The sequence below is a fragment of the Stenella coeruleoalba genome (genome assembly GCF_951394435.1).
Source record: "Stenella coeruleoalba genome assembly, chromosome: 1".
Lineage (NCBI taxonomy): Eukaryota > Metazoa > Chordata > Mammalia > Artiodactyla > Delphinidae > Stenella > Stenella coeruleoalba.
In genome coordinates, this window is record NC_137169.1 from 112646332 (window position 1) to 112671616 (window position 25285).

General features: G+C 54.4%; 1 protein-coding gene and 1 long non-coding RNA gene across 4 annotated transcripts in view; one reads left to right on the plus strand and one right to left on the minus strand.

The window, feature by feature from the left end:
* The first annotated feature begins 540 nt into the window (after positions 1-540).
* On the plus strand, positions 541-6011 carry LOC307187181. 2 transcript variants are annotated; one of them, XR_013828540.1, is made up of 3 exons: positions 541-736; positions 2138-2300; positions 5470-6011. It is a non-coding gene; the product is annotated as an uncharacterized lncRNA (long non-coding RNA). The 2 variants fall into 2 exon arrangements; XR_013828541.1 differs by lacking the exon at positions 5470-6011 and adding an exon at positions 2338-2381 and having other exon boundaries at positions 2138-2307.
* Positions 6012-6089: 78 nt separating this feature from the next.
* Positions 6090-25285, minus strand: part of MEF2D (myocyte enhancer factor 2D) — a 33756-nt gene continuing 14560 nt past the window's right edge. Inside the window, exons 2-12 of one of the 2 annotated variants that reach the window (XM_079919880.1) lie at positions 22434-22625; positions 21616-21819; positions 20040-20177; positions 18781-18991; positions 18559-18615; positions 16725-16915; positions 16215-16235; positions 14853-14982; positions 10730-10943; positions 9952-10258; positions 6090-9622 (exon numbers count right to left, since the gene is read on the minus strand). In XM_079919880.1, coding sequence (XP_079776006.1) covers positions 9611-9622; positions 9952-10258; positions 10730-10943; positions 14853-14982; positions 16215-16235; positions 16725-16915; positions 18559-18615; positions 18781-18991; positions 20040-20177; positions 21616-21819; positions 22434-22487 — 1539 coding nt within the window. In that variant the 5' untranslated portion in view covers positions 22488-22625 and the 3' untranslated portion in view covers positions 6090-9610. The remainder of the gene's footprint in view (positions 9623-9951; positions 10259-10729; positions 10944-14852; positions 14983-16214; positions 16236-16724; positions 16916-18558; positions 18616-18780; positions 18992-20039; positions 20178-21615; positions 21820-22433; positions 22626-25285) is intronic. The other variant, XM_079919881.1, reaches the window with a different exon arrangement.

The following is a 25285-nucleotide window of genomic DNA, read 5'->3' on the forward strand; positions in this document are numbered from 1 at the left end:
TTCCCTCCCCCTCGAATTGGGCAGGGCGCGAGGCAGTTGTATTCACGCATGCGCATCTCCTCCTCGAGGCCCTGGTGAGACCCAGCCAAAATTGGTTCGCTCCGCTCGTGTTTTTTCCATACAGGGGCTAAAATCTCTTCTGTACGCACGCGTCTTGTGTAGGCTGCGGTTGGCTGATGGTCCCATCCGTCATCGGATGAGCCAATGAAGTGAGCCTCAAGATCCACTTCCCGCCCTCCGGTGGGGAGCCCTAGGAGTGGATTTGGGTCTTTGTCCGTACTCATGCCCGTGCGGACCAAGAGGTTGGGAAGTTAGCCTGGGAGCGTGCAGGAAGCTTGGCTCACCCGCTGGCGACCGACTGCCTTATTTGCTGTCATAGCGGGGAGGGTGAATGAGAGAGTGAAGGGGTCGGTGTAAAGGGTGACGGGGTCCCCAGGGGTCGTTGCTAGTCAATCATTTGTTGAGCACCCACTGTATGCCAGACGCTGCCCTAGGCAGGCGCTTTGGAACGGTGATGTCTGCTTCCATGGGGGCTTACAGCCTAGTGGGACAGGTTAAACAAGTGCTTTTATTGCCTTACACCTCCCTTCTTCCCCTTCGCCTTAGATGGAGATTCTCCTCTTCGCGAATACTAAACCAATTCAAGGTCCCCACCCGGCACTGGGTGGCAGCGCTGGGATTGGACACCAAGGCGCCGAGGCCAGCCTCCGCTCCCGGCCGAGGGCGGTGTCTGGGGGTGAGGACTGGCGCTGCGGTCACGTAGGGGCGGGGTTTGGCGGGCGCGTGACCTCCGTGTAGGCGGGGCCCTTCCCCTTCCTCTTCCCTTTCCCCTTCCCTCTTGGGCCCTCGGCGTCGTCGCCAGCTTTTATTGGACACATGGCGGCTGATGCGCAGTAAATGGGAGTGACTCTGGGCGGCCACACTGCGAAGGCGGGGATCTCAAGCCAAACGAAGTGCCCAAATGAGGCCTAAGAGCTGTAAACAGGTGGAAACGGGGGCAAAGCAAAGGGGGGTGGGGTGGGTAAATGCAAGTCAATCCAACTGGAAGCAATAAAGCCTAGGCTCAAATGAACTATACCTATTTGGGAACTGCGCTGTGGAAAGAACCTGAGAGCCACCTTTTCTTTTTGGGCCTAGGGTTTACCAACTGAAATAGAGCAGGGCACTGGACGTGCCCCTTAGCCGGGCAATGACACTGAATGATTTAAGTTTGCAATCAGAAACAAACAGTCTGTACTGGCTCAGTAGGAGCCACTTTGGAGCCTGGGGTGGGGTCGCCTTATGTCCCTTTCACATCCGCTTGCTGTTCCTGAAACAAGTTTCCACAATCACAAGGCTGGAAAAGTTAGCCCATGGGACTGAGGGGTGAGTCACAAGAACATGAGCTACAGGGAACTGCTTGGCCTCCTTGGCTGGAACAATCAGATACCACCCTTTGTTTCCCACCTCCCAAGAGTCACCTCTTTGGGGATAGGCGCCCACTGGGTGCTAATTCTTCAGTGGAGGGATAACTAGAAGAAACTGGACTCCACGCTTCTCAGCCCCATTGGATCTGGTGCTGGAAAGTAGAGAAGCTGCAGAAAGTTACCACGCCCATGAGGGGAAAAAAAACCCTTTGTAGATTGTAGCGCTCAGTTTATGAACTGCACTTTGACATGCATTATCTCATTTTAGTCTGACTGAACACGTACTGTGTGCCAGGCACTGAGCCAGACACAAAAATGGGTGAGGCAGTGAATTTTTAAGAAGAGCTTTCAGTCCAGTTGTACAGAATAAATAGAAACTAGTACCTACAGTTTCAGGTAGAATGAGGTAGGAGCTATAAAAAGGGCAGATTCCTAAGACACTTCATAAGAGAAGAATATCATAGCCAGCTGGGTAGGATGGGGGAAATCAGGAAAAGTTTAATGGAGGTAAAGCTGTAGGAGTAAAAGCTTGAATGATAGGAAAGTTTTCAAAGAAACAGGCATGTAGAGCCCTATTTTTTGCCCATAGAACCTCTTCTTACCCACGTAAGTTAATCTATTTTCATGTCTTTGACAAGTAGCAGTAATAAAAATAATAACACTGATTGAGCACTTATGGATCAGGAATGGTTTCAAGTGATTAATATGTAACGTTTATTTAACTCTCACAGCAACCCATTTTACACATGAAGTGACTGAGTCATGAAGAAGTTAAGGTTCTCCCTAGGCTGATGTCTCACAAGCCTTCTCTTGCCTCTGGCCTACGCATTGTCCTGAGCCCCAGCTTCATTCATCCAGCTGCCTACCAGGTAGTTCCTCCGGAATATCCTCCAGGTATCGAGTAAAGAAGTGTTCTCTCTCCTTATCGAAGGAAAACCAGTGACCTCTAGGGTTGCACCAGGTCCACCACACCTGACCCTGCAGTTACCCCTGGGGAGCAAAACACTCCTCCCTACCTTCGATGCCCCAAAGAATGCATCAGTGAATTTTCCCTTTTTCAAGGTTAGCACAAGCCTAATGAGTCAAGGGACTTCCCTGGTGGTCCAGTGATTAAGACTCCGCACTTCCACTGCAGGGGGCATGAGTTCGATCCCTAGTCGTGGAACTAAGATCCCGGATGCGGTGCGGCCAAAAAAAAGACTAATGAGTCAAGCAGGCCTTTAGTGAAGTTAGGAGATCACAGATAAGAAATACACTTCTGGTTCTTCTGATCTCTACAACTCAAACTCTTATGCAGCTTGGGGCCCTCCATGAGTCTCTCCTTGCCCCGCCCTCCAGCCTTTTTCCTTGGTCCTTGGAGTTCCCATGTCCCAAGGACGACGACGACTTCACAGGTGACCAACACTATGAATGGCTTCCCTCTTCATAAAAACCTCTCTACCCATGGGGTGACCTCACCCTGCCGGCCTTCCACGTACACCTCCAACTCAGTTCATCTGAAACGAAACTCATCTGCTTCGGACGTACCTGGTGGCCTTGTCTGGTGCCACAGCACCACCATCCAGTCAGTAGTCCAAGCATGAGTTTGAGAGTCGTTGACTCGCCTCCCTTTCCTTCGTCCTCTACCCTCACCAGGCAGTTTCCGAGTCCTGTTAATTCTACCTCTTAAGTATTTACTAAATTCATCCTCTCACTTGCAAAGGACCCCGACTGGACCTCAATTCTGCCTGCCTTCCAACTGGTTCTCAGCATTACTGTCTGAGGGAGCTTATACTGGCAGGAAGCTTTCTGAAGTGCAAATCTGATCAAGTCCCTCCTCTATTTAAAATCCTTTGATGACCAAATATCTCCTGCAGAATAAAATCCAAATTACGGCCATCAAGGCCCTCCTTCACAGTGAGGTTTCCGCCTACCTCTTCAGCTTTCTCTGCTGTACCTTTGACCCATACCACAGTATTAGATTTCCTGAATGCACCATTTTCTCTCCATACTTTACACGCTATTCCAGCTACCAGGAATGCCTTCCCTGCCCTCATTTGTACATGTCTTCCAAATCCAGCTCAAATACCTCCCCTAAGTAGCCTCCCCTGATCTGTACTGGCTCGGATGTCGGTGTGCCTCCTCCTCTGATCCCACAGCCCACTTACAGCCTTCCTACCTGTCATTTAATGCAGCCTGCTGACTCAAGTGTTAACTGTTGGTTCACCTGTCTTTTGTCCCCGCTTAACTGTGAGTTGAGAGGCAGGAGCTGTCTTGTTCCTCTCTGTGTCTCCAATGCCTAACAAAGAGTTTCACACACAGCAGGTGCTTAATAAATGTTTGTTGCATTTAAGACAGGAGGATGGCATGACTGAAGACTCAAAGGGTCTGTCAAGGAATGGACTGTACTGCCTGGTTGCCCTAGTGGCCAAGGGATGTGCAGTGGAGTTGCATGGACTACGCCTGGAAAAGAGGTTGTGTCAGTTCTTTGAAGGCCCTGGGAACCCTGCCCAGGAGTTTGGGCTTATTTGGTGGGCAGTAGAGAACGATGAGGTGCTGGATGATCAGTGCTGTGCCAAAGATGGGAGGATGGATTAGAGAAGGCGAAGGCTTGGGTTAGAGAAAACGGGTAGCTATTAGTTCTGTCTTCCAGTTGATGAAACAGTGGCTTGGGCAAATGGTGACTACCCGAGGCCACACAGCTGGTAAGCAACAGAACTAGGAGTTGAACAAGTTCTGGACTATGCCAAGTCCAGAGATCTTTGTCCCACACCACAGCGGGTATGCAGTAGAGGGGGCTTCAAGGTTGTCCCAGTGTGAATGGATACTCCATTCATCAGGATAGGATAGGTTATCTTGCAGACACAATTCTGAAATCTCCGTGGCCTAACATAACACACTTATTTTCCATTCACACAAAGTCCACTGTGGCGCTGGACATCACCTTAAGGCAGCTTAGCCATCCAGGCTGCTTCGACATGCTTCCACAGTTGCCACGACAGGGAAAGAGCACTTGGAGAATCACATACCAGCTTGATTTTGGAAGTGACACACATTACTTCCAGTACGGTCCACTGGCCAGAACTAGTCTGATGACCTCACTTGACTACACAGGGACTGGGAAATACAGTCTTCTATGTGTCCAGGAAGCAGAAGAGGGCAGGAAATACTTGTGGGCTATAGTAATGCCTACCCAGGACATCAGGGGCCGATGTCTATAGAGAAGGAGGGGTGAGGCCAAACAGTCTGAGCGTATGAGATGTGCAAAGGAGAGAGGTTTTGCTCGGGATTTGTGTTAGGTCAAGGCTGTTCTAGTCACAGGCAGCCAGCAGGGGAACCTCATCGGGGGAGAGTACCTTCTTAACCCTTTCCTGCTCAGCATCTTTCACCTCTGCTCCAGCTGAGGGAGAAGTGAAGCAAAATCTGTCACGACCCTGAGAGGGAGGCAGGACTGGTACAGACGACCGCAGTTTTCAGATGAGGAATCCAAGGAATGAAGACATTCTGTGATGTGCCTGCATATGCAGCAACAAGCATTAAAACCACGGTTTGTGGATTTTAGGCATTTGCAGGCCTGTCGCCACCATCGTATGTGGGCCCTTCATACTCCATCTTTGCCGCTGCAGCACCTAGCATGGGCCTAGTACAGAAGAGTGGCCAAAGCCTGTTAGTAGTGAGCCAGGCCCTCCCTGTGCACTTCCCTCCAGAGCCCCCGCATCTGCCCTACAGCACAGCTGTGCAGGGCACACGGCTTCGGGCGCAAGAGCCCCCAGCCCCTGCCAGCCTCTGCAGAAAGGCACCAGGTGGGGAAGCCCTTTGGGGTATGTGAGGAGGGCAGGGAGAGGCTCCTGGCACTGTTAAAGGGCGCTTCAAAAGGGAGGGGTAGGGCAGCTGCCCCTTCGGGAGGGAACTCTGTGGGGGCCGTGAAGGTGGAATCCATCTGTGCCTAACAGAGTGCCTGGGCAACTTTCTGCCGTGGAAAAGTTTTCCGTAGCTGAAGGTCCTCTATCACACTCCTCCTCCACGCACATTCCATCTGTTCCTGACCCAGCCTTGAGTGGTATTTGTTTTTCTTGTGTCCCAGGATCCCTCCTCTGGCTTCTAACCAGACAACCCTCCTGAGTCCTGGGGCTGCTTCTGCTTCTGACCAGAGCACCTGGAAGAAATTCTCACCTGAAAACCCCACCTCAGACGTCGTGAGTGTCCGCCCGGCAGGCTAACCGCCCTTCTTCCCTGCTGAGGTGGAGCTCTGGACTCCCACCCTGGCAGGGCCACACGATCCTTCCTTCCCCTACTCAGCCGACCGCACCAAAGAAACCAGAACCCAGGCCAAAGTATCAGAAACGTGTATTCTTTTTCTTTTAATAGTAAACCTCTTTACAACAAATATAGTGAAAGAGTTTTCAAACAAAACTCATAAGAATCTCGAGGACTTTGTCTTTTCTTATTGTGTAGAATACTAAGAAAGCATCACCATACAGCACAAAAAGAAATATTGAAAACAAATCAACAGTCACACACTTGGACTCGCCCTCCCCAGGACCCAGGATGAGCCCTAGGAGTGTGGGTGATTGTCGGGTTTGAGGGTGGGGCACCTCGGGGCCTGTCTCCCCTCCCTCTCCCTCCCCCCTTCCCTCTGGGACCTGAATGGGGAAGACAGAGAATCCAGATTCTCCGTATGACACTCCAAGCCCCCCTCCCCCACTACAAATCCCATTCCTTCTACCAACTGCTTAGGGGATGGAGAGGTGGCAAGAGGGGAGATGAAGCGTTCCCAGGCTCCATGTCTCCTCCCCTCCGTGAAAGCCTAATTTCACCCCCCATCCCACCCCAGGGGATTCCAAAGAGTCAGTTAAAAATATATAGATATAGATATTTCTAGATACACTTTTACATCATTTCTGTCTCTCCAAACAAATAAATAATCAGCAAGAGAAGGTGCATTACTTCCTTCCTGTCCAAGGTGGGAAGGGCTGGATAAGGGTCAGGGGTCAGTCTCTCTGCATTGAGTGTACTGCTGGGGGGAGGGGAAATGGTGTGTTCCACTGGGGCAGGGGTGTATGTGTGGGAGGTCCTCTTGCCCACTATCCCTGAAAGCTGTGGGAAACCTGGGGAGGGGAGGGGCATTGGATGACTCCAGTGATTACTTTGGCAAATGCCCAGTTCTTCGGAGGAAGGAGTGGGTGGAGGCAAATTTGGCTTGTGAGAGGAAGAAGAAATGAAGTCCCCACTTGAGGTCTGGGTTCCCAGAGACCCATTCATCAGGCCGGCCAGGGGCCCCTAACCCCAAGAGAAACCTCAGGATACTGAATTGCAGAAATGTCACATATTCATTCACAGATCACCCCCTGCCCCCAGGGATAGAGAGAAAAGGACACGCACACATCCACACATGGTAATCAAAAGCCAGGTTTGCCATTACAAGGCAGAGGGCAAAACTGGTGAATATTGCACTGTGAACTGCAGGGGCCCTCACCCCGACCCCATGTTTAATGGTGGCCAAGCCCAGCCTAGAAAGGTGGGCAGACTGATGGCGGGAATAGCCTGAGAAGGGAAGGCCAGTCATTCAACGTTTATTGAGCACCTATCATTCACCTTTCACCCAATCAGCATTTGTTGAGCGCTGGCTATGTGCCAGGCACTGGGCAAGGCTCTGGGAATGCATGCACGCATGCACAAGACTACACCCTGGCTTCTTTCAAGGTCCTGATCAAGTCTCATCTACTGACACTCCCTCTAGGAACGTGCAGGAAGACTGGGCATGCTGTGTGCCCAATCAGCAGTTGGGGGGGTAAGCTGTAAGGAAGGACCACAGCACAGGTGAGCAAAAAGCTGCAGAGAGGAAGAGGAACTTGAGTATCATCCTGAAAGCAGGAGGGGGTGTGGGGGGAAGAGGGTACTCCAAGAAAGGGAGCTGGGTATAAAGGCCTGGGGACTGGGTGAACAATTGTGCGTGGAGCTGCGGGAGAGGTAGGGCTACAGGGAGAAGCAAAGACGCCAAGTGCCAGATCCCCAAGTGAAGTATAAACATATCAGAGCTGAGGGTGAGAACAGGGGCTGCAGCAGGGAAGAGAGTGGGGCTCAGGAAGGAGGGTCACAGAGCTGGAAGCCAGGGCTGTGTGGCTCCAAGAAGAGCCATCTGTCCCTCTGTAAACACACACTCAGGCACGCACACACACACACACACACACACACACGCACACACCCTCAGAGCTCAGTTCACACAGATTCACACACACATGCCCAGACGGGCTCAGAGCCACATAAAGGTACACCCATGCAGCCACACACACACACACACATAAATACAAGGGTACACTCAGACACATAAATACCAGATGCCCTCATCAACACACTCGGGTACCTGTGCGGTCACACGCACCCCTCTGCTCTGGGTTCCTTCCCTGCATCAAGTATCGGAATACTGCAAGCGGCTGGATCGTAGAGGCAGGCAGTGTCGCCTACCACAAAACCGGGCCTTGTCTAACTCTACTTTCCCACCAGGATGAAACCCCAAGGGAGCACTGCACCCCTTGGGCAGAGGGGCTGGGCTTCTTATGTGAAGGAGTGGGGCAGGCCCCAGTCTGCCTGCTCACGTCACCCCAGGACAGGCCCCTTAGGGCAGGGAGTAGTGGTGGACTGCGGGCCGGGGGCCTGCCCCCTCCAGTTTGATCTGTGATCCAGCCTGGGGTCTCAGGACCCCACGCTTTGGCTGCCCCCACTGGGGAGGCAGTAGAGAGGGCGGACTTGGGGGGGGGAGGGGAGGGGAGCAAGAACAACAGCAGAAGAATCTCGTCTGTACAGTACGGGCCGTTTGAGTCATTATTATTACAATATACTTTGACAAAAATAGAATCTCATTTCATATCAATACAACAACAACAAAAAAAAAACAGTTTCCTGGACTGTTACACTGCTAACGTTTTCCAAAGGTTGCTATTTACAATTACAGTAGCCAAGACAGAAGGTGGGATGCGGCCTGGGGGTGGTGGGACAGGAGGTAGCGAGACAATGAGGGCGCCAAGAGCAGGGAGGTGGGGTCAGGAGCGGAAGGAGCTGGGAGGAGGGCTGGGGAGAGGGGCCGAGGAGGAAAGAAGGGAGGCAGGCCTTTTGCGGACCTCCTCCATCCCCTCTCCCACCCTCACACACCACCCCAATGTCCACTCCTCTGGGGATGTGTACGTGCAAGGAAGAGCAAGTCCCCTCACTCACGCTAGTCCCTGGATGCAAGGGTTTCCAGTCCTCAGGCACCCCGGGGTGCCTGAGGCCACCTCCTGCTGAGCCACTTCACTCTCCCCAGTTCTCCCTGCGCTTCGTGGCCGGCTTTACAGGGCTGGTGTCAACTGAGGGACGGGGAGCTATTGCACTGTGTATCTTAGAGAAAGTGCTGGGGAAGGGAGGGGGCCCCCAATTCACCCCCTGCCCCAGCCCTTCTGCCCCTCCTCAGCCCTCTCCTCATGGCTCTGTCTTTCTCTCCAACTGTGCTTCATAGGGGCCCCACCTCAAGCCCCTTCCCTCCAGCCTCGATTCCCAGGCAGCCTTCCCAGCCCCAAACCTCGGCCAGCACCCGCACACCTTGGAGGTGCAGATCACATGAGAATCAGTTGAGAGTGTGTGGTGTGTGTGCAGGGGCCTCTGGGGCCCAGGCTTGGGTATTCTGCCCCATGTGCCTGTGGCCATAGGAACAGCCGAGAAGCAGAGACCTTCTTCAGAACCTCTGCCTCACTTTCCCCCTGAAACACAAAACCACCCATGAGGCCGACTTTGGGGTTTCAGTCTATTGTAAGGGGTTTTTGTTGTTTGGTAGTTTTTGGTTATTTCCCTCTGTCTGGGGGATGGGGTGGGAGGGCCCCGCATGCAGGGCTCGGCACCTGTCCTTTCCCAAGGCCTATCGGGCCCCCCACCCCCTCCTGCAGCATATGTGTACAACGTGCAAAGTGTCCCCCCCTTCCCGCAAAAAAGAGCCCCCCAGCCAGTGAAACTGGTGGGGGGTGCAGAAAGAGGGGATGGGAGCATCCCCCTCTCCAAAGCGAGAATCCAAATTAAAAAAAATATAATAATAATAATAATAATATAATAATTATACACAAATGTAACCGTCAACAGGACACGGAGCACAAGAAAGGAAGTGGGGGTCGAGCGGGAGGAGCCCAGGACAGGGAGGGGTGGGCGGTGAGATTGTCAACTCTTCATCAGGGAGGCTGAGAGGAAGGGAGTGGGAACCGTCACTTTAATGTCTGTGAAAAGAGGAGATGGAGAAGGGGGTGTGAGGGCGTGGCCCAGGCTACGGGGTATGTGCCCCCCACGTCCCTCTCCCAGTAGGGCCAGGATTCTAGTGGCAGGGCCAGCTCTGAGGGGAGGAAGTCATCGAGCAGAAGGACTGATACTGGAGGGAGGGGAGATGGGCCTTTGGCGGGGGTGAAAGGGTGTCCGTGCTGCCCCATAAGGGCTGATGGAAGGGCTAGCTGGCCACCTCTTAGGTGGGAGATGAGACAGGCTGGGGGCATATGGGCCAGTCCCTGGGTGCAGCAGACAATGGCAGACCGGAGGGGCGATGCTACAGTACCCAAGTATCGAGCCGCATCCTCTTCACAGCTGAGCCCTCAGCCTCAGGCTCTGGGGCTGGGCGCAGCAGGCCCAGTGTGGGCCCGAAGTCTCCCCGTCCATCATCCCGGTCCCCCGTCTCATAGGAGGCCCCAGCCGGGCTGCTGAGACTGTCGCCAGGCTCAGGGCGGGTAGCCGGAAACACAGCTGGAGGGGGAGGCGCAGGGCTGCGCTCACGGCTTGGGGACACTGGTTCCGACTTGATGCTGATGTGGGGGTGGGTGGTGACCGTGAGGGCAGCACCCACGTGGGGCAAGGGGCTGCCGGGGCTGGAGACAGGCAGTGGGCATGGAGTACAGGGGACAGAAATAGAGGAGGTGAGGGACAGAAAAAGTGATGGGAGGTCACACGACGGAGTGAGAGAGGACAGAAAGTGAGAGGATGGGGGTTGGGGGTGGGGTGAGGCAAGTGGATGGAGACAGAGGCAGCAGGAGAGAGAGGGCCAAGTGAAGGGAAAAGAAGGAAAAGAAGTCACGTGAGTTGTCTTTCCATCCCATGTCATCTTCTGCAGAGCCAGGAGGGCCCCGCACCCCACCCCAAGCCCGGGCTGGCTGGGGGAAAGGCTCAGGATGGCTCTCCCAGGCCTTGGCAGGGGACTCCAGGGCTGCCACTTAGTGGCTTACGTGCTGTCCACTGATGACAGACAACCTCAAAGGGATCTCAGCTCTCATGAGGCCCCTCCTCTTCCCACCCCTCAGCTCCCCCTTCCCCAACACTGGTGGGCATCCCCTGGGACTCACATTAGGTTGCTGAGGGACACGGGGACCAGGTGGGGCTGCTGCTGAGGTGGCGGCTGGGGCTGCTGGGGAGGCTGGGGCTGCGGCTGCGGCTGGGGCTGCGGCGGCTGCTGCGGCTGCGGCGGCTGCTGCCAGGCGGTGACACTGCCTAGCGACAGCCCCCCAGGCGAACTGAAGGCCGGTAAGGAGGAGAGCTCTGCACTGGTCAACTGGTAATCTGCATGGGGTGGGGAAGAAAGTGCGGGTGAGCTTCTTGCGGTGGGAGAGAGGACCGAGGCTCCCGTGGGGGAGCCGCCTCCAGGACTATCAGGGTGGGGGGAGTTGTTAACGACAGATGTGAATAATCAACTAAGCCCGTACAAATTCAGTGAAGATGGCACTCAAAGAAACGCAAATCTTGATAACCACGAGGTGCTGTTTTTTAACAGGATGCAAAGAGAGGTGGTTTTTTAAAATAGTGTTCAACTTTTTTTTTTTAACCGTGTGTAGGTATCACTTTTAGAATGTCAATTTTAAAAAAGAAGGCGAGGGACTTCCCTGGTGGCGCAGTGGTTAAGAATCCGCCTGCCAAGGCAGGGGACACAGGTTCCAGCCCTGGTCCGGGAAGATCCCACATGCCGCGGAGCAGCTAAGCCCGTGCGCCACAACTACTGAGCCCACGCGCCACAACTACTGAAGCCCGCGCGCCTAGAGCCCGTGCTCCACAACAAGAGAAGCCACCGCAATGAGAAGCCCGTGCACCGCAACGAAGAGTAGCCCCTGCTCACCACAACTAGAGAAAGCCCGCTCGCGGCAGCAAAGACCCAAAGCAGGCAAAATTAAAAATATAAATAAATAAATTTTAAAAAAATAAAAAAGAAGGGGAAAAAAGGTAAGTAAGAAAGGTCTAATATATGTCTAATTGTCATCTCTTCAAATGCCAAGTCTTCAAGAGCCTTTCTGAGATTAGAGGGGAATGGTGGGAAATGCTAGGTGAATGGCGCATCTGAAGCAAATGACTGTAACTACCATTCCACCTTCCTCAAAGTCCCTTAGTCTCCTGAAGACTGTCAACACATAAAACAGGTAGGAATAGGTAGCAGCAAGCGTTCGGGCTGCTGTGCCCACAAACACAGAGGACGCACATCTGCCGCCCAGAAGGGCCTACAAGAGCAGAGGGGCTGTGAGCGAAACAGGCCTGCGGTGCAACTGGCCAAGGTTCTGGCGGATTTCCCCATGAGGTGGCACTCGTTGTTTTCAAAATTTCTGTCTTAATGAAGAAACTGTGATGTTTGCACTGAACAAACAGAACCATGAAATGTTTCACAATTTACACAGCTCTGTTATGTTTCATGCCGCAGCCTGTTTGGGACACTTTAGAAAATGCCTTCCCTGAGGAACACAGGCTGACTGCACCGTAGCGTGATGAGGAGGGCACACCCGCCAGTCCTCCCAATGCTACACCACGTGCTCCTACTTGAGGGGCCATCTGCTCCAGCCCTCTGTCTTTACGCAGGGAAGACAGGATTATCTGTGCAGCAGAACGGTAAGGTGAAGGGCATGAGCGATGGGGTCAAACCTCCTAGCCACCTCCACTTACAGTCCATGCGACCTTCGGCGAGTTACTTAGTCTGTCCATAAACTGGAGGCAATAATCCTGCCTGCATCACTCAGCTGCTATGAGGACTGAGCGCATTAATACACACGAAGTATGTAGAACAGTGTCTGGCACATGATAAATAATCAAAAGATTTACCTGCTGTTATTATTAATTTACAAAGGAGGTGACTGCAGCCTCAAGTTTGAGGAACTCTCCCCAGGTCACAGAGAAAGCCAATGGCAGAGCTAAGACACGACCCCAGGCTTCTTTTATTACCTTTAAATCTCACTCTACAGATGGTCCACGCTTGCCTCTGGTCTCATAACAATGTTAATTAACCAGGAGTTTTGAGATGCTTACATTTAAAAAGCAGACCAAGGGCAGACAGGGGCCCCTAGGACCAACTATTTACAACATTCATTTTACAAACAAGGAAACCAACCCTGAACAGTGCAGTGTTGCCCAATGTCCCCCAGCCAGTGAATGGTAGGGACTCAAACCCCAGTCTTGCACTTTCCCACCACACTCCAGCCCTGTCTACCTGGAGATCTGGCTCCCCAGCAGGCCTCTTGGTCTCCTCCTAGAGCGACCAAGCCAGACCTCTGCAGCCAGTGTCAACAAGGGGCCAGGTGCGTCCCTTATCCATGATATTACCACAGGCAGATCACCCCCAGCTGGAACTTGGACTGGGGCCAGGCACTGTAAATAGTGAACAACTAAACAGCAATGTGTTCATTGGGGATTTGTTTATATACGTAGGGTCACCTGAAAACACCTGCTGTTTAAACCGAGGTCTGCTTAACTACTCCTGCAGCAAGAGGAACTGGAGCCCTTGGTTTCTGAGAGGATGTGAGAAAGCCCAAACACTTCCCAGCAGGGCTCCAACGGCAGGCCCAGGGTCAGAATCTGCTTTCACACCAGACTGACAAATAGAGTCTAAAGTCTGGCCTTGCTGAGCGCCTGTCACAGGTTCACTGACACCCACTAACCTGCCTCCTGCTTCACAGAGACTGGGGGAGGACCCGAGAAGATGGCAGGAAACCACCACCATGGGATGCCCAAATAAACAGCAGCTCCTGAAAAGTGGCCTGTACTGCCCTCTACCAACCGCCCCCACTGGTAGGGCTAGAAGGGCCTCAGAGACCTCCTGTCCACCCACAACTCACAGATGAGAACTCCTACTGGCCCCCGAAGGTGCGGCCATCTGAAGCAGTCCTCTCTGAAGCTGCCCAAGGACATGATAACTTGGGAGTGGGTACACACATGGGAGCACACACAAGGGACGAGGGACTTCACAAGACACCCAGGTGATAAAATCTGGACACAGACCCACATGCCAGGGTCTGGCCTCTCAACACGAGGCAGTCCCTCCAGCTCTCTTACCTGCCCCGAAGGGCTTTCCCACACACAGGGTTGGGTTCTGGATTTTTACACACAGGGAAGAGGTGGGATTTTGTGGGTATTTGTACTGGTGTCTGGGACCCTACCTAGCATGGTTCAACTCTGGAATGTAGGCTTGGGGAGTGGCTAGAAGTTTAGGGGTCTTTTGGTCTAGTCTGATCTCACCACAGAACAGCCCTGATGCAAGCCATTCACAGGTGAGAAAAGCTGGGGAACATCAGAAGCCTCTTCAGTGGGAGAAACAGACCAGGTTCCCAGCCACACTGATACTTTGAAACAAGGTGACAAGGCATTTCCGCACTGGGAAGTCCTTCCTGACACAGCAGCTTGGAATGCAGGCAAGGATGGCTGAAAATGTCACAGACTGTTCCTGGGAGGGTGTGAGTGGGTGACAGAGGCCAGGACAGCCCTGGGGACCCAGGACGGCCCAAGCACTGGGTGTCTTTTCTGAATTTTTCTACCCAGAGGTCTCTCCCATGTCTCCAAGTGACTCTTCAACCTTCAGATCCCCTCCCCCACTTTCATCAGACCTCCTCCTCCCTTTCCCCCTCATCATTCCACCAAGCCGACATCAGGGTGAGAGACCCCCTTCTTCCTCCTCCGCCCCGCCCTGGAGTCCCTACTTGGCTTTCCCAGGAAGCTGGATAAATCTTCCTGACCATGCTTCCTCTCGGGTCTCCTCAGCCTCCCTGTCTCTCTCATTCCTTCATTCTTCTCCTCCAGGAAGCCTTGCTGAACTCGGCATGCTCCCCTCCCCACTCCCCGACCCTGGTCAGCCCGAGTCACCCAGCTGCTCAACCCACCTCAGATGAGAGCTCCCCAAGGACAGGGCTTTCCCTCTCCATTAGGTCCTATTTAAAAATAAGGGATACTCATACCCACTTAAATTTGATTTGCAGACAAAACAATGAATAATTTTTGCACAAGTATGTCTTTGAGACAGTTCCAATAACACCATCACCATGTGAATGGCATCCGATGTTACTATTTGCTAAATCTGGCAACCTTAATTAGGTAGGGGCTACCCCAAATCAATGGCCCTCCTCAGATGGGGGCATCCCCCAGAGAATACCTCGTGTTCCTTCTCTGGTCCCTCCTGTGCCCCAAGGCCAAGTGCACACAGCTACATGTCACATGAACACTCACCTGTGTTGTAGGCGGTGGGCATGGAAGAGAAGGGGAGGCCCTGGCTGAGTAAACTCGGTGTTGCCACGGAAACCACTGGGGTGGTGAGCGAGTGGGTAGACTGGGAGACCCCAAGGCGCTGGGCATTGTTCTGCAGGAGAAAAGAGTCTGTCAAGAGGTGGCAAATGGGAGGGCTGCTTTATCCAGGCCCCCCATTCCAAGGACAAGCTGGGGTCCCTGAATCTCAAGGCCCAGGAGGAATGCCTCAGCATGAAGACACCGCAGACACACAAACACTGGTGCATTCACAGAGACACTGAGATCCATGGAGAGAGACATGCACACACAGATTCACTGACGCCTACGCACATGTGAAAAGGAAAGTACATATGCTGGCCCTGGGGCCCCAACACCAGCCATGGGCCCTGTCTCCATTCTTCTCCTGGTTAGTCCCCCTAGAGTCTACCCTCCATCTGTCACACTGCAGCACACGCCCTGCTAGAAGTGTGCTGGCATCTGTGAGAGGAATGCAGGGCCTGGCGTGGCGTGTGCCTGCGTGTACGCACACACGTGTGTGGGGCTGTCAGCTCCATCTGCCGCTGAGTCACTTGTTTATTCCAACTCCACGCTGGGGCCGTAACTGCCGCCGTGTTGGCCGCCAAAGCCTGCCTGCCTTTTCCAGCCTCTCTGGCCTCCCGTCAGGGAGTTCGGGAGGGAGGAGCCCCCGCCCCACTCCTGGCTGAGGGTGAGGATGTAAGCGTGTATATGTGTGACAGAGGAAGAGTGCTGCGTATGCCTCTGAGTGTCTGTAAGACAGGCTGCGTGCAGGAGGGAGCACCAGGAGAGAGGGAAGCAGGGAAGCCCCTGACCAAGGACAACTCTGGCCTTGCCTTGGGCCTCAGCTTTCCCTAGAAAACCGATTTTCCTGTCCAGCTGGCATCCCTCCTAAGGAGGTCCCTGTCCTGGGTGGGCATGAATAGAGTCAGAGGGCAAGCGCAAGGGCCTAATCCAGGCACCCAGGGATACACTGAGATGGGACCTCTGAGGCCTGAGGCAGGCCCACTCCACTGGTGCACGTGCATGCGTGCACACACACACACACACACACAGGTGTGTCTGCATGAATGCAACATCCCATGAAAACATCCACGGACACTCAGGTACACACACATGCGTTGAACTCCTCGCTCCCACCCCGTTCATCTCTGCATCCCACTTGGCACTAAGCATAGCTCTTGGCAAATAACCAGATAAACAAACACCACACACTACACACACAGGCGAAAGGACAAAGGCACACACATACTCCATGCTGGGGTACCGCAGAGCAATGGGCTAACCCAGAATTTAAAGCCACAGCAAACATCTCATAGCCTCACTTACCAGATCTAAATGGTCCTCAGTCTGGGAGCAGAAATAAAACCAAGGGGATGGTTCAGTCTCTGACCCCTGCCCCCCCCTCACGCCCCTGCCCCCACAGCCATGCCGTCTACCTCTTTGCATCGGAGCAGGATGGCTCTCCAGCCTAGGAGGGCAGAGCTCGTCACTGTCCTGATTTCCAGAAGATGCTATATCCCAATGCCCACCAGTTAGGAACCCCTCACAGCCTAATCCTCATCCCTCTGATCACCCTCCTATTACCATCAGGGAACCTTCTCTCCCACCTCCTGTCCCTTTTTACTGCCTTTGAGACTGGTACTTCTGTGCTCCAACCTCTTGGAAGGCCCTTCGGGAAGGAAGAGGTCATAAAAAGCCACGATTCCACGATCTCTCTAGGGAAGTCCTAACTGCTGGTTCTCTCTCCTGCTAGAGGTCGGCTCTGTCCTCCCACCCTACTGCTCCCCACTCTCCCATTCCCCAGCCCCTGGCCCTCGGTCCAGACACCCCACTCACCAAATGATGCATTAACCCCTTTCCTCCCTGGGAAGTGATGACCCTCAGGTCAGGCTTGCGGCTGGGGGCTCCAAGCTGGGCGCTGTGGGTGGGTGGGGGCGGAGACTTGGCAGGGATGACCTTGTTTAGGCTGTTGCCGTTGGCCATGGGGAGGAGGCCAGGGGAAGCCCGGGCACTGACGTAGCCATTCCCTGGAAAGGTGAAGAGATGAGGGTAAAAGGAAAAATGTGGACCCACCACTTAGCCCTGTTAACTGCTCCCAAACCAATACTCCTGTCACCCAGAACTTCTCAAAGCCATGTTCAAACTTTGAGTGGCTACTAAGTTCTCTCATTTTCCCCTAAAACCACCCTGGTCTTGGGAGTAAGGGGAGAACACTCCTTACTCCTCAATCGTCGGGTTCATCCCCCTGCCTCTAAGCTACATGTGATGGGACTGGGTAGTAGGAGCTGGTCTCCAACGACAGGACGTCCAGTACCTGCCCCCAACTGGGCCCATAATGACGCAGGTTGGAGAAGGGGGGCAGCCTGGAAGTTGAGACTCAGTGTGGATCCCAGTCACAAGGGCAAGTCAACCACTCAGACTGCTCCCCTTGCCTTGAGCTCGGGATGCTGTGATGTGGATAAGCACGTGACAAAATGCCTGTAGCTCTGGGAAAAAGACGAGCCATTCACTTGCAGTGCTGGTGTTACTGGAACTGGGGGACTGATGACATAGCTGCCACCAAAATTAGACTGGTAATAACAAGCAGAATAACCATCTTTTACATTTGTTCCACGCTCCATAACCAACACAGGGCCTTCACACACGTATCAGCGTATTTAATCCTCACACTAACCCTGCAAGATGGACAGGACATGTATCGTTAGCCCTATTTACAGACGACGAAACACCTGCCAACCGCTGGTTGGGAGAGATGCGATGACTTCTCCAGGGCCACACAACCACTTTGTACGTGTTGCGCTCGAGGGCCTAGAAGTATCACCATTCCCTTAAGGTCTGCAGGCACCTCACGGGACATTTCCTTGGAGAGGGAGGGGTATTCAGCCATTCCCCCCATTTCCTGCCCCCGTACACAACTGCTGCTAAGGAGGTAGTACGTGGTTCCTGGGGCCAAGCTGGGGAACTCTAAAACCCAGAGATGTGGGGGTGACCAACGCCAGAAGTATCACCTTGCCCTCTGCTCTGAAAGCACACTGCTTCCCTGGAAGTGTGTGGCTGCCTCCATCCCAATTCCCGGATCACTCCGGGAATGGCAGGAATGTTGGGGTGACGTCAATGGTGACATTCGAAGTCACAGTCACCAGCCGGACAACGGCACAGGGCAGGAGGGGCTGTCAGCTGCTAGGGGGGTGGGGTGGCATGGGGCGAGCAGCCTTTCTTCTGTGGTTCATAGACGTGTGCTTACAAGTGCACATCTAATGTCTGGATATTTCCATAAGGGTGAGAAAGTGTCCGTACGTGTGTAAGTGCGTGTGAGTCTGTGCCTCTTTATCTGTTGCCAATGTCAGATATTCGTATCTTCCAGATCCCAACCAGACGCACCCCCCTACTGAACTGGAAAAATCTGGAATCTCTCTTCCAACTAGAAATGTTGGTCAGTTCTCAGAGTTTTCCCAGAATTCCGAGCCTACATCTCTGCCAATCATCCACACCAATCACTGCTACAGACAAAAAAATCCAGGGGCTTAGAAATCCTCAGATACTACAACCAGCTCAGGCCCTGGGATCTTCCTCTCCCCTAATCTAGGCCACTCTCGGTCCCTGGAACACCTGAGGCCACCGAGCAGGCAGACCCTGGCCCTCCCCCAGGCAGAAGGGCAGCTTTACTCACCGACAGGGCTGGGGCAGGCTCCGTTAGCACTGTTGAGGTCTCCCCCCAGCATGGCCCCTGGAGGAAAAAGAGAACCATAAGCCGACAGGACAGCCTCTTCCAGAGTGAGTCCTGGGAGAGTGCTGTGGTGGGTGAAGGGAAATAGTCACCGTGGAAAATGGAATCCCGAAGTCTCACCACACCTCACTGCCACGTCACCTACCCACCTGTCAGATCACTCACCTGCGCTGGCTGGCCGCTGGGGCAGGCCGGGAGACACACTGTTCCTCTGTAGTGCTGGCTGCTGGGGGGACAGGAGCCGTGGGTCCGTGAGGGATGACGTCACCAGGGAAGGGGTGACCAGGGAGCCGCTGGGATTGCTGAACTGCAGTGAGCTCTGATTGGACACGGGCACCGTGACGGGCATGGCAAAGTTGGGGGCCGGGACAGCTGACTAGACAGAAGATGGAGAGGCAGGGTCAGGCCGGGGTGATCCCTTACCCTGGACTCACTTTGCCTGGGAGGGCAGGCCAGGGTTCCTCTAGCCTCTGGGCTGTGGGTCCTTGGGCCAGTAGCTCCAGCTCTCTGCTCTGGAACCCCCTGGAGTCATGCCTGCCACTCCCACCAAGGAAGTATGCTGGTTGGAGTGCTTTGGGATCCAGCTCTGGCCCAGAGGATGAGAAGAAGGCTCTGCGCACTGCAGAGAGACCCGGGGACACCTGGAACCCCCCTAGCGGAGGTGGGTTAGTCCTCAGCCAGGCAGGACACACAGAGAGCAGGTTAGAGGCCCTGAGTACAGACCCAAACTCACACACACAGCTGTTAAGGATGAGCGCGTGGGTCGGGGCGTCACCTCACTTTGTCGCCTCTCATCCGTCTGCCTGCTGCAGAGGGCGTTCACCCACCTCACTGCCTTCCCCTTCAGCAGGAGTCTCTGCCTCCCCTTGACAGTGCTATTGAGTATCTTGGGCTGGGGGTGTCAGAGCAGGCCCAAAGGGGCCTCTCCCCAGAACAAATCTGGGCAAAGAGCACATTCTCTACTTTCCTGTCATCTAAGGATCTCAGGTCATCTACACACTTCTTGCTGGTGAGGGGGACACTCCAGGCCTCTCCCGGCTTATGCTCCATCCAAGATGAGTCTCAGCAAGGGTCACGGGTTTATCACGACCAACGTCAGAGGTTCCTCAGTGGTCACCAATAGCCCCAGCATGGCTCAGAGCAGAACATCCATCAGAGGCAGCCGAGGGCCGGGGCGGGGCGCGAAGCCACACCATGCACCACAGGGAGGCTCTCCTCCATGCGACTACTCACGGCCAGTCTATAACTCTGCATCATTTTATCAAACTCCTCGTCTATCTTTTTATATTTCTCCTCCGTCTGGGGGGTCAGGGCAAACACCTCGTCCACCTCAGGGCTCTCACATTCCCTGTGCTTCTTGTGCAGCGCCTGGGGGGGAAGGGGCCGGAAGGGGGGCCAACAGAGAGAGAGTGAGTGGGGCTCACCCCATAGCGCCGGAAGAGCCCGTCGAGCTCCTCGCTGGCGCGCCGGTACTTGTCCTCCAGCAGGGGGCTCTGTTCCAGCGAGTCCTCCCCGTCGGGCTCCGGGCTGTCGCAGCCGTTGAAGCCCTTCTTCCTCAGGGTCTGTAACCGCACCACTACCGTCAGCAGGGGTGAGGGTCCTCCCAGCTCCGACCACCCCCCGCCTCCCTGGCGTTCCTTCCAGCCCTTCCCTAAGACTCTCCTACTAGGGCACTGTGTGACTGTGTGGTTGGTGGGGGAGGCGTCAGAACACAGGGTCACGTGAAAGGTGGGCCTAACCCAGGGACTGCAGCCGGCACAGGGACATGTGCTTCCAAGGTGACAGGTGGGGTGGGGGGTTTCTGGGGGATGAGCTGAGGGGCTGGTACCCTGTCTACCCTTAGGTGAGCCCCAGCCAGAAGGCACAGAGCGCTCTCCAGCGCAAGGCAGTCAGGGCTGTCTTTGCCCGGCTCAATTCCTGGGCTCTGCTTAAAAGAAGAAGGGGAAAGAGAAATCGAAATGGAGACAGAGAGGTAGAAGAATAAGAGAGAGAAAGACAAAACATTTCTTTGCATTTACTGAGTTCCTACCATGTACCACCTTGTACGCTGTCCTCGAGCAAAGGCCACAGCTTCTCCCATGCACCCACACAAAGTAGGGGATGCACACCTGGTGGTGTGGAGGAGACCCCAAAGCTGACCTCTCCATGCTCAAAACATCTTCACAGATGCTTGTTTTGTCTTGAAAATGAATGTGAATTTCACATTCTAGTCTAGAGTAAATCTGTTTTCTCTAATATAAAAATAAAAGAATTTCTTCCACATCTGTGGAGTGGAAGTCTCGCTCCAGGAAGGCAGGCCTGTGGCTTCCCAGGCACCCTTCTTCATCGGCACAGGTCCCGTACCCCCAGTGTGAGAAGCAGGAACTGGGCTGTCTCATTCAATTCACACAACACCCTTCAAAGCAGGCACTGGCCCCATTTCGTGGAGGTGGGCACCAAGGCTCTGGGAAGCGAAACCACCTGCCCAAGGCCACACAGCCAGTAAAGGCCAGAGCTGGATTCTAAAGCCCACGTCCTTTAATGGTTTACAATGTCAGCTCTCTTTGAAACAGAAAATAGAGCCACAGGGACCCACAAAGGGACAGAGACAGAGCATCAGAGATGGAAACAAAGAGGGAGACAGAGAAAGGAAGAGTCAGATGCAGGAGCATATCAAAAGATGGAGAAGGAAGGAAAGAGAGAGAGAGAGAATTTGAGAGCAGACAGAGCAGAGATGTCATGTTGTGCCTGACAGACATGAAGAAAGCAGCTCAGAGAGGGCTGGGGTGGGACTGGGCTGGGTGGGCAGCCCCATCTGACATCTACCTCACTGCCCTCCCTCCTTCTCGGGCCCGGGGTTTGTAGAAGAGGATGTGGGTTTGTATGTGTCTGCGCACAGGTGAGGGGGCTTCAAGGGGCAGGTGTGCATGTGTGCGTGCACGGGGAGGTCCAAGTGTGCATGCTGCATGGCACGTGGCGTGCAGTTGCAGGCGGGGGTGGGGTCCGCGTGCGTGGGCCTACCTCGATGATGTCGGCGTTGGTGCGGCTCTCGTGCGGCTCGTTGTACTCCGTGTACTTGAGCAGCACCTTGTCCATGTCCGTGCTGGCGTACTGGAACAGCTTGTTGGAGTGGTTGAAGATGATGAGCGCGATCTCGCAGTCACAGAGCACGCTCAGCTCGTACGCCTTCTTCATCAGCCCGAACTTCCTCTTGGTGAATGTCACCTGTAGGTGGGCGTGTGGGCGGCCAGGCCTGGCTCAGTCAAGGTCTGCCCAGGAGTCCCACCTACAGGAAGCTGGACATAGCCAGCCCCTGCCTCAGGGTAACCCTGTTCTCAGGAGCCCCTGGTCTGGGCAAGGAACAGGCCAGCACCCCTCTGCCAACACATGGCCAAGGCACAGCCCAGGGCCAATTCACTGAAGGCAGACATTCAGATGGACAGAACTCCACACCTCTGTGCTGGGGGCTATAAAGAGGTTGGGGAGGGAGAACAGAAGAGCTTCCAGGCTCTTCCCTTGGGGTAGGAGGAGGGGAAGGATTCATCTCGGGAAAGGGGAAGTGCCTGGGTGCGGCCTGAGGTTTGCATATTGCATATTGTAGGGGCTCAGGTCTGCCTGGTTGCAGCAGCAGATAAGTCTTGGGGTTCTAGGACACAGGGTCCTAAGAGCTGCAGGGAGGTGGGGATTCCTCTTCTCCCAACTCAGCCCTTGCCCTTCCATTAACAGACTCCAGAGCCCCCTTCTTCCAGGAAGCCTTCTTGGAGTGGCTGGAAGTGGAGTGGAGGCAGAGGCCAGCTCCCTGCCCTCATCCACTCCGTGAAGCTCCCGGATCCCCTCACCTGTCGGTTCCGCTCATCGGTGATTCGCTGGATCTGAATCTTTTTCCTCCCCATCTTTTCCGGGGATCTTCACTGCCGGGGAGGGGAGGGGATAGCTGGGTGGCGGGTCTCGGCACACCTTACACTGTGCTCATGAACAGTCTCGGACCAGCACTCAGTTCATGGTCTGCGGGACACCTTCTGCACAGCCTCCTGGGTGGGGAGGGTCACAAGAGGACTGTCAGCCCTGGCAACCCTCAGGCCTGCTCCTTTGGCACACGGGCCAGCCTCACAGCACCCCTGTGAGAGGCTGGCAGCAACTGAGCCCCATCCACAAACTAAGGAAATGTTGGCGACCTGAGGTGATGGCATGCCACAGCCAGGCACAAGCCGGAATTCACTCAGGGCCCAGGACTCTGCTCCAGGCTCCTTCCACACCATCACTGCTGCCCTCAGGTTCTAGGTCAGACAGCACACAATCAGGGAGCTCCCTGGCTCCTAAGGGTCTGAGTCTTAGAGAATGTCCGACCCCCTCACTTCTCCCCAGAGCCCACCAGGAGCAGAGACACCTGGGCTTGCCAGCTGCCCCACTGGCCTAGGATGGTGGTTCCCATACGGAGCCCGGTGCAGAGAACGTGCCGAGTGAACACCCGCCGAGGCTGTGAACAGCTAGCCCGGTGTACCCGCTGCCAGAATGGGAGTGTGTTTGCACCCCTGGCTCAAGAATATACCAGAGCAGGTCTAGAGCAGTGGTCCTCATACCAGACTCATGGAACCCTGGAGCCTGGAGTCCCAAAGTAGGGCTTGGGCTGCAGAACCCCTATCTCCTTTTAACCAGGGCTCCTCTACACCAATCTGTTTTACTCAGTGGGCCTTGGCCTAAATTTCTGCTTTGAAGAATGGATTCTGCTGCTTTAAATAAACAAACAAACCAACCAACCACCCCTCTACACCAGAGGTCAGTAAATTTTTTCTTTAAAAAGCCAAATAGGGGGCTTCCCTGGTGGCGCAGTGGTTGGGAGTCCGCCTGCCGATGCAGGGGACGCGGGTTTGTGCCCCGGTCCGGGAAGATCCCACATGCCGCGGAGCGGCTGGGCCCCATGAGCCATGGCCGCTGAGCCTGCACGTCCGGAGCCTGTGCTCCGCAACGGGAGAGGCCACAACAGTGAGAGAACCGTGTACCACAAAAAAAAAAAAGAAAAAGAAAAGCCAAATAGGGACCTCCCTGGCGGTCCAGTGGTAAAGAATCTGCCTTCCAATTCAGGGGACGTGGGTTTGATCCCTGGTTGGGGAACTAAGATCCCACATGCTGCAGGGCAACTAAGCCCTCGCGCCACAACTACTGAGCTCGCGCACCTCAACTAGAGAGCCCGTGTGCCGCAACGAAGAGCCCACGTGCTCTGGAGCCCACGCGCCACAACGAAAGATCCCACGTGCCGCAACTAAGACCCATTGCAGCAAAAAAAAAAAAAAAAAAAGGTAAATAAATATTTTAAAAAAAAGAAGCCAAATAGTAAGTAGTTCAGGTTTTGCAGGCCATACCGTCTCTGTTGTAACTACTCAACTCTGCCATTGCAGCATGAAAGCAGCTGTAGACAACACATTTAAAAGAACGAGTGTGGCTGTGCCCCCAATAACACTAGATTTATAAGGACAGGCATGGCCAGATTTGGCCCATGGGTCACAGTTTGCCAACTCCTGCTCTAGAGGAGTGGGGCATGCCTAGAACCCAAGCTCAGTCTAAGAGCACTGCCTCCCAACCTTGCTCAACTCAAAGCATGTAGAGAAAATATAGAACCAGTGCCAGACAGGAAAGAGGCTGCTGGCAGCCAGGGGGACACAGGCACCAGGTGGAAGGATCCTTGTTTCAGTACACCTATAAACCCATCATGGCCCACTGGTCGAAGAGCTCCAATTAAAGGGCCAGGAGGGAAAACGGAGGCCCTGCACTGTACAGCGTGAGGTACCACAGGATGGAAGGAAGCACAGGGATGGCAGCCCAGCCTGAGCCAGACAAGGGGCATGCTCTCAGGTGTGGGTAGCACCTAAACAGGCTGGGTGAGCCCCCGGGGACTGGAAGGGCCCAGGATGGAGGCACAAGATGACCCCAGGGCCCTTCTGGCTCTGTGATTCCAGAGATGGAATAGTGGGAGATGGTGGAAAGGGGCAGTAGGCATGGGACCCACGCTTTCTAAAGCCACTCTGATAGGGTCCTGGAAGGAGCCCAGACCACAGAAGCCCAGTCCTCCTTTCCAGAGTTCCCCTTCCACAGAGTCCCTGCCAGAGGGCCCACTACAGAGTCCAGGAAGGTGGGCTCTCACCTCCCCATAACCAACCTGGGCAGAGGGTGGGTGTTTGACGACAGAGACACCTGTAATTAGGAACCCTCTCCCCAGCCCCCATTTCCAGTGGCTGCTGAGGTCCTCTAGCCTTTACGTATCCACTCAACCGTGGGTCCCAAGGTTCCACAGTAGATGCCAAAGTTCAGCCTTGGCATCTTGGCCACAGAGGGAAGGAGAGAGGGAAGGCAGGGAATCTATGGCCTTGGGAGGAGCCAGGAATATCCCTCCCCACCCTTTCCCATGACCAGGACTTTCCCTCAGGCGTTCCCTAGCCCAGCTGGAAAGAGAGCTTCTGCTCTGTCCAGGTAGCTTCAGAAAACAATGCAGCCCCCTCCCCACTCCTAGAAGGCCCCTCCACACCTCCCTCTCTCTCCCCAGGGAGAAATCTTCAAACCCTCTTCCCTTTTTCCTTATCCTCAAGGTGCTCCATGGGCCTTGGGCCTCCTACTGTCCACCCTCACACATGCCCTAGGACATCACCATCACCAGCCCAGCCAACCCTGAGTCGGCTGAACAGATATCTGGACCCAG